Source organism: Bactrocera latifrons, unplaced genomic scaffold (genome assembly GCF_001853355.1).
Source record: "Bactrocera latifrons isolate USDA-ARS-PBARC rearing strain unplaced genomic scaffold, ASM185335v1 scaffold_96, whole genome shotgun sequence".
Taxonomy (NCBI): domain Eukaryota; kingdom Metazoa; phylum Arthropoda; class Insecta; order Diptera; family Tephritidae; genus Bactrocera; species Bactrocera latifrons.
Genome location: NW_017537667.1, coordinates 303,901 through 312,423, shown reverse-complemented (window position 1 = coordinate 312,423; position 8,523 = coordinate 303,901). Strand labels below are relative to the sequence as shown.

Below are 8,523 nucleotides of genomic sequence, written 5' to 3'. Positions count from 1 at the left end.
ATATATAATATATATATATGAAAAGTAAGACTCATCAAAATTGTAACCTGTTTCTTCTATTGTTAATTTTAAAAGTGGTAAGATATACAACGCAATTAAACATAAGAATTAAACAATTATGTATATTCTTGATACAGTTATTTCTCTTTTATTACAAATGTTCTCTTAATTTTTTACAATCTTACAATTGCACGGATGCCCTTCCCGGCGTGCATCAAATCAAACGCTTCGTTGATGGCTTCCAAGTCCATAGTGTGCGTGATAAATTCATCAACCAACAATTTTTTACTCAAATATTCTTGCACTAATTTTGGCACATCAGAGACACTTTTCCAACCGCCAAATGCGGTACCCTTCCATGTCCGACCAACAACTAACTGAAATGGACGTGTACTGATTTCTTGGCCAGCAGCTGCAACACCAATAATAACAGATGTGCCCCAACCTTTGTGTGTCGCCTCCAAAGCAGCACGCATGGTGTTTACGTTTCCAATGCATTCAAAAGAGTAATCAAAACCACCGTCCAAAAGGTCTATTATATAATTTTGTATTGGACCTTTATCGGCCACATCTTTGGGATTGATAAAGTCCGTTACACCGAATCTTTTCGCAACTTCGAATTTATCGGGGTTAATATCGATGCCGTAAATTTTAGATGCACCAGCCTTTCGGCAACCCATAGCAGTTGCTAATCCAACAGCGCCTAGACCCCATATTCCACAAATGCTACCTGGTTCTACTTTGGCAGTGTTAATAGCGGCACCATATCCAGTAGGAATACCACAACCCAGAAGTCCGATCTTATCAAGTGGTGCCTCTTTGTCAACCTAATTATAAATTATTATTGAATYGAATTTTGATTAAATTTCTTGACAAACCTTGCAGAGTGAAATATCTGCGACCACAGTGTATTGTGAGAATGTAGAAGTGCCCATAAAGTGAAATACCTTCTTTCCTTTGCATGTGAAACGCGATGTTCCGTCTGGTAACAAACCTTGTCCTTGTGTAATACGAATCTTCTGGCAGAGATTTGTTTTGTTGCTTCGACAGAATTTACACTCGTTACATTGTGGAATGTATAGCGGAATAACATGATCGCCCGCCCTGAATGCAGTAACGCCTTCGCCAACGCTCTCTACAATGCCAGCACCTTCATGACCGAGGATAACCGGAAAGACTAAAGGAAAGAAGGAAAGCTTATTTGAGCAGTTATTAAAAAAAAAAAAAACGCTAATGTTACTAGTAAAACGAAAAAACTATGACTTTCAAGTTTAATAACTATTTGTGCTCTCCTAACCTCCTTCTGGGTCAAACCCGCCTAAAGTGTACGCATCGGTGTGACACACTCCGGAAGCGACGACCTTAATTCGAACTTCGTGCGATTTGGGTGGCGCTACCTCCACATCTTCAATGACAAGCGGTTTTTTAGCTTCCCAAGCAATAGCAGCTTTACAAGTGATAACCTTGAAATTATCAAATTTTCGTTATAACACATATCTACATATTTATATACATATGTACAATCTTTATTCATACATATATATACATGTATGCAAAAAGCACTCTTTATATTGAATTATAAATTTCATTTCCTACATTTTAGCGAATTTCACAAAAATTTACATACCTTGCCCTCAGTTGACGACATATTCCACTACAGAAGTATACAAGATGATTTAGAAAGTAGTTGCGACGAGCCCTTCTCAAGTGAAAACAGCTGGATGAAAAGATAGTCGAAAATTGGCAATAATTAACAATGCGGTTAAAAAAATGCGACTGTTCAGAACAAATTCGTGACAACATTCGGCGACCGGTACAAAGTAGAAGCACGAACTCTATTCGCATTTATTTATGCAAATGTATATGAGCCGATTACCGTACGCACATGTATTGAGTATTATATATGTGTGTATATATATGTATTATCCATGACGATGTGTTTTCATAGAGCTGATTTCCTGAGAATATCGTATCAGATAGTTAGAAGTGGTTGTGAAATTCTTAAAATTAAATAATTTATTTGCATATATTTTAATAGACCGTTAAATTAGACTATAGCATGCCTTCCAATTTATACCTGGAATTTTTATAATTTGGTGAAGGAAATAATTGTTGCGCTAGATACATACACATATTAAGTCTGTCATTTTGTCCTTAACATTTTCACCAGTTTTATCACTGAAGGGTATACCACGCTAATGTGACCACGTACATACATATGTATGTGTCTGCTATAGTGGTCTAATCATAACAATTTTTAGGGAATATTATAGTGTTTTCTTAAACATTAATCCATGTCAAATTGTGTCAAAACACCTCGCCAAATAAAAAAAAAATCCATATAAGCATATAATTTCCATCATTTAATTTCGCTTCATCCGACCACTCAGAATAAATTAAATTCTTCTTTTTACATTTCGTTTACTTAAAAATAGAACTTTTCTGACACTTCTACCAGATAGACCAGCTTCACGAAGGGTTCTAACTSACGACTGGTTACTAAGGTATTTTATATTTTCGACACTGCTGGACGAATATATACAAATCTATGCTATAAAATATCGAAATAACGCTGATGTCCTCTATTAATTCTTTCAAAACTGTATTTTTATTAGTCTCCGTTTTCTTCTGGGTGTTACAAACTTCGAGGCAATTGATATATCCTTTTTAGAGTATAATTATTGATTCAGAGAGCTATAAGTTTAGAGAAGATTTTAATTAAAATTTAGATGTTCATATGACTTTTATTGGGATTATTTGATATCATAAATTTATGATAATTATACATGTAATTTTTGTTTTCACAAAATTCCAATGAAGTTGCAATAATTAGCCCTTCTTTAAGTAGTAAATTTACCTGCTACCGGGCGATTATATGTATACCTATCAAAGCATTGTGCGTATGTTTTTGACACCAAAATGTTGTAGTTCATCATTTCTAGATGCAAACGTTGCATGCTTGATAAAATATTATTTAAAATTAAAAATCATAAAGAACACATAAAAATCATTTACGATGAGAACATAATGTTATATAGTATTTGTAAGCAATAACTTAATGTAGATTATATAGTGTTATCGGAATTTCATGGGAGAAATTGTGTATAATTTAAGGGGGTGGTACTGCTTGAGACAGACCACTTGGTTGTATATTTGCCGGCTGTGCATTTGCAGATGGCACGCTTGTTGACCCGCTCGGCGGTGACAAAATTGTCTGGCCCGTAATTGTAGCTCCCTCTACGCCAGTTGTCGGGATTACAGCAGCATTTGTGGTAGTATCTGTGGATTAAAGTTGGTTAACGTTTTATTTACTAATGACTAAACAATTAATGATTATCACAAACCCATTGGAGTTGGCGGTTGTTGTTGTGCAGACGACGCGATAGCTGCAGGTAAAGTCAGCGGCACAGCAGTAGCTGGTTGTGGGGTGCTGCCAATAGATGTTTGTGTGTTACCACCTTGAACCGCAGCTGCTGCGCTTTGAGATCCAACACTACTAACATTTGTTGCTAGCGATCCTCCGGCGGTCACGCTGCTAGCCCCACCTACTATTGGGTGTCCTTGTGTCGGCGGCGCATTACTGGCACCACCGAGTGTTGCATTTGAATTACCAGCAAGTGTACCATTGCCTGCGGCGTTTGCGCCCGTAGTTCCCTGCCATTGCTGTTCTAATTGTAGACGATGGTGGGCTTGCTGACGTGCACGAAATTCTGCAGCTTTCAATTGCTCCAAATGAAATTGTTGACGTTCAGTTATAAGCTGTTGGCGCTGATATTCTAATCCCTCACGTTCACGTTCCATTGTTGTTTCCAGCTCTTCAAAATGTCGTAATTTTATTTCCAATTTCTTCATTTGCGTTTCCACAAGTAATGCGACTAAGGATTTAATTTTGCGCTCCTCCAAGGCTGCTAAGTGCTTGGCCTTTACAGCTGCTGAAGMCAATGCTGCKGCTGCAGCGGTTTGAACGTTAGCCTCGTTGAATATTTGTTGCTTGACGATATCAGGATCCTTTGACGTTGTATCTGTATCATTAGTGTCTTCAATTTTACTCTCTGTACCATCTATAAAGGAAACCGAAAGTGAAATTGAGGGAAGTATATATATAGAATATTGTAAATGTAATATAATAGTACTTCTGGAATCATTTTCTGGTTTCTTTTCAGATTCTGTTTCATTATTATGCTTCTCTGTCTTATTAGCCTCGTTTGAATGTGTTTTATTTTCGTCTGTAATTTTGTTGAATATGTTGTAATGTAAAAARTTCATATTGATCATGCAAGATTTTGAAGAAACCCGAAAAAAATCATAAGAACAATAGCAAAAGGTTGAGCGTGATGCAAATATTGGTGAGTAAACATAAAACCGAAAAAATAGAAAACAAATTTTTACCGAAAGATTAGAGTGAAATTTGTAAAATGTCAAGTAATTAGAAGAAATTAAATGAAATAATATAAAAACAACAAAAACTAAAATATGTCACCTTTTTTCGAAACATCCTTCATTTCTTCATCTACCGCACCTGTGTTAACTGACATGGTCGCATTCCCAGATCCTACTGTATGAGCCTCCTCATCTTCTTTGTCGGCCCCGGTGCCGGCAATGCCAGTGTTGGATAATCCGAAAGATGGATTGAATTTTCCACCAGCTGACGCYTTCTCCACGTTTTTCATATGATTATCCATTATTGTAGCGGGCACTTCGTCCTAAAATAAAATATTGTAACCTGTTACTTAAATTAATGTTAATGTGAATACTTTTATGGCGGCGAATTCTTCCATGGCAGCCTTTGCAGCAGCTGCTGCTACGCGAGGATCAACGACTGAAGCTAAAAACGCCACCGTAGACATAATAGGATTGCCAGATTTACTAAATGGTATGGGTTGACAACCTAATGGACCCAAAAATCCTCCATCATCCTCCAAATAGGGATCCTCAATAGGTAGTCGAAGAAAATGCAGTATGCACTCATCTTGCGTGCGCGTTCCTACATGTTCACAAACTTTATTCCAGTCATCTTTATGCATTTCGAGACCCTCGAGTAAAAGCAACGTTTCTTGATCTGTCCATTCACGCGTCATACTAGCTGCTGTTCGATTCTTCATTGCCGCAGGCTTCTTTGCATATTGATCAAGTTTCAGTCCGAATTGTTGGCCTGTATTGGTACCATTCTCCAAAACTTCTGTTTTAATATTTATGCCACCCGGTAACAACGCCGGTTTATCTCCTTCTATTGAGACTTCTTTACCATCTTTGTTAATTTTTGGCTTATCCAAATCAAGCAAAGCTTTAGCTGCTGATGGCTGCTGTGTTTTTTGTGGATTCAAAGATTGCAAACCAGAAGGGGTGTCTGATAATATATGAAAATGAGAAGTTGGCGGTGGTCCCATGGGTGTAGGTCGTAACTCTGCGTCTATTTGATAGTTAATGAGACCCCATTGCTCTAGAAATGCATGCACACGCATAATAGCACAAACATCTCCAGCAAGATTTCTGCGACAGGCAGTGCTGGTTAAGTACTCGGTAGGATTTAATCTAATTAAATAAAATTTATTCGATGTATGCACAAATTTTTTTTAAATTTAATACCTGTAAGTGTCAATCATAAAATTACGATAGGCCATAAAAATTTCGGGGGTTTTCGATTTATTTTTGCCATTGAAAAATTCCGACATGGCGCGCTTTTCAATCACATGAATTGAGTTGTAATCAAACCATGCAGAGTATGAGGGTACAATGATGTGGTGTGTTTGCTCAGTTACGTTGTCCTCCATATCTTCTTTAGCAGAGGAAGAGAACTCTTGTGTATTGCTATTATCACTAGTTTTACCAGTTTGAGAATTTTCACCATCGCCTGTAGATAGAGCTTGAACTGCACTACCTCCCGTCATTTCGTCATCCAAATCGGTCATGGTTCCGCCTGAAATTTGGGTACATTTATGTTTGTATATTTGTTCTTGCAGAGAATCGAACATTTCAGTCTAGTATTTAAAGATATGAAGTTACCTTTAATGGGCATCATGTCATTGTCTGCACGAGATTTTCCTCCCGGTGCTGGACTAGCAGTTGATTGTAGCGTTGATGATTTCACTACCTCTTGCACATTTGGCTCTGCAGGTGGATCATCCATATCGCGAGTCAAATCTTCATCATCCTCGTCATTACGAGCTTTTTTATGTAGTACAGCAGGAGAGCGTTTGCGTTTGCCAGGTTTGGATGTGTTTGGAGAAGGTGAACGGCGCCGTTTTTGCTTGGTAGTTGAACTACTACCACCCGACATTCGTTTCTTCTCATCTGTACCTAACGACATTATATCATCAACCGACATACGATGTTTGTGCGTTTTCTTTTTGCCCGTTTCATCTACTTCATAGTCTTCTTCAGTCATCCATTCGTTATATTGTTCTAGATCTAAAATCCAAGATGCTGAGACAAGCCAGCATTCTGCTGGTTGTTCCGGGTTTTCCGGTACATAATCCGGTAAATCAAATGAGTTAATAGCCCATGAGTCGTACGATTCCGGGAAGTAATACCAATGTAACATTACATGATTACCACGTTTGAAAAGGGGACGTGCATATTCGTCAGGATGTGGATCAACAACTGGGTATATAATGTGTGTAGCTTCTTCTTCGTCGGTTACGATCTCTACACGTCTAGTACTTAATATATCTCTTAACTTCTGAGCCAATTCCTTGCTTACTTCCGGTCGTATGTATATGTAATGAATGCGGTAAAGATTTGCCTCGACGAGTGCTTGTTCGATATCAATAAGTAGTTGTATGTTTGGATCTTTACGCGGTGGGTTTTTACCTACAGAAAAATCAAATTTTTTGCCGCGCTGTTCAGCACGAAATCGAAACATTGTGCTAAATATGATGCACAGCCCACCACCTGGTTTAAAATCCATAAATAAGCGCATCTATAAGATATAAATAAAAACAGGAGAAAAATTTAGTTGTAAAAGATTGTGGTTACCCTGTATGCAGGCCACTTACCGGAATACGTGTTGCCGGCGGCTCCTGTGCATTTTTACCCAATTTCGCCTCCACATATTGTAGAAATTGTACTAATAATTGCGCCAACGATTCTCTTGTAATTGTTTCGGTATTATTAGCCAAATACTACAACAAAAATTAATGAATATAGTTAAATCAATATCTATGCATGAGCATACGAAGCGCCATTTTTGATCACACTCGCGTTGTTGTACCTACTTTTTTACAATTTTTCTGTAGCCATAGGCGGATTGTTTCGAATCCTTGTAAAGATTCTGGAGATTGAAAGAACTCCACATTAGGACTTCCGTCCTTTTTCGGACCTAACGTATTCATTTTATAATACACAAAAAAAAAATTCTCACTTAATTTACTGATGCAGATATTTCAGTTTAAATAACAATTTTCACGACTTGTACGACAAAGCACAGAGTAGACAACAAAAAAATCTACCACAAAATACAAACGCAAGAAGAAGAACTCACGAATGATAGCCAGCAGAGAGAACGAAACAGAGTCGCATTGGCAATGACCGCTACCTTTTAACTCGAAAGAAATCGTTAAGATAATGACACTTATGAAGAAACTAAATTTTAATATATTGTACATATTGTAATTAAATTTTTTTGTTGATAATACTGAAGGTAATTTTATTTGTAGAAGTTGTGATTTCTTTACATTAGATGAGTTCTAAACAGTTATAGATATTTTATCAACCCTGTTGTTTGACACACAGCCATCTGTAGTCAGCGCACGCAAAAAGACCGCATCAACGACGTTGCGCTGCAATAAATCGCCCATCCAATCAAGAAACGCTGACAGTATAAATTTGAGCGTTCAACAAGATGGCTTTCCCAGGAAAAATAAAAAAATCGGAAAAAAATAGTGAAAAAGTGGATGTGTATAGTGAAAAACCAAATGTTAAATTAAAGCGCTGAGAAAATGGTAATTGCTGATAATCATATGCATTTATAAATAATAATATGAAGTTATACGCGGAAAATATATGCATTTGAGGTGATTTATTGATATCTTAAAAGTGCAAATAAATGTGAGAAGTTGATGTGGAGCAGCCACGAATAAATGAAAAATCGAATGAAGCGAACTGAGGCAGCGAAGCAAGCAGAACTGTATATTCAATTTGGAGAATAGTGCAGAATGAAATAGTGAATGTGCAAATTCTATACAAAATAGCATTACAAGAAAGCAATAAAGTACTTTCCAATAGGTACTTGTAGGATTAATGAATTCTGGGTTTCATTAACATATTAAAGGCGTTAAATAAGAACGGAAAAACAAAGGAATATACAGGAGAGTTGTGTAAAAACGAGGTGAAGAAATTAGAACGTTAATGGTAGCAGCGCGCTCAGCTAAGAGAAAAAGAGAGCATCACCAAGGTAAGTCGCTGACGTCACGGTGGCAGACAAATGCACCAGCAATGAGAAATTTGACTACGTAATGCACAATACCGGCCAAATTAGTGTTACAAATTTTTATAAATAAAATATTTAAATTATATATAAATTCC

The 8,523-nt window shown here is 37.1% G+C and overlaps 3 protein-coding genes across 5 annotated transcripts in view; 1 reads left to right on the top strand and 2 right to left on the bottom strand.

Moving 5' to 3' along the window:
* Positions 1–121: 121 nt before the first annotated feature.
* Positions 122–1,835, bottom strand: LOC108977855 (alcohol dehydrogenase class-3). Its single transcript, XM_018947806.1, has 4 exons — positions 1,628–1,835; positions 1,298–1,463; positions 879–1,177; positions 122–827 (listed from the first exon to the last, which is right to left on the bottom strand). Exons 1-4 carry the CDS (start codon positions 1,646–1,648, stop codon positions 174–176), a joined length of 1,140 nt encoding a protein of 379 aa, XP_018803351.1. The 5' UTR covers positions 1,649–1,835; the 3' UTR covers positions 122–173.
* A 746-nt stretch (positions 1,836–2,581) lies between these two features.
* On the bottom strand, positions 2,582–7,435 carry LOC108977854 (SWI/SNF complex subunit SMARCC2). Of its 3 annotated transcripts, XM_018947803.1 has the most exons (9): positions 7,215–7,435; positions 6,996–7,121; positions 6,004–6,919; positions 5,587–5,917; positions 4,755–5,532; positions 4,481–4,703; positions 4,134–4,226; positions 3,345–4,061; positions 2,582–3,279 (listed from the first exon to the last, which is right to left on the bottom strand). In XM_018947803.1, exons 1-9 carry the CDS (start codon positions 7,329–7,331, stop codon positions 3,110–3,112), a joined length of 3,471 nt encoding a protein of 1,156 aa, XP_018803348.1. In that variant the 5' UTR covers positions 7,332–7,435; the 3' UTR covers positions 2,582–3,109. The 3 variants fall into 3 exon arrangements, with proteins under 3 accessions (XP_018803348.1, XP_018803349.1, XP_018803350.1); XM_018947804.1 differs by lacking the exon at positions 4,134–4,226; XM_018947805.1 differs by lacking the exon at positions 4,134–4,226 and having other exon boundaries at positions 4,520–4,703.
* A 402-nt stretch (positions 7,436–7,837) lies between these two features.
* The window catches only part of LOC108977853 (TATA-binding protein-associated factor 172), a 14,447-nt gene continuing 13,761 nt past the window's right edge, over positions 7,838–8,523 (top strand). The window contains exons 1-2 of the mRNA XM_018947802.1: positions 7,838–7,940; positions 8,224–8,392. The gene's annotated coding sequence lies outside the window, so the exon portion shown is untranslated. The remainder of the gene's footprint in view (positions 7,941–8,223; positions 8,393–8,523) is intronic.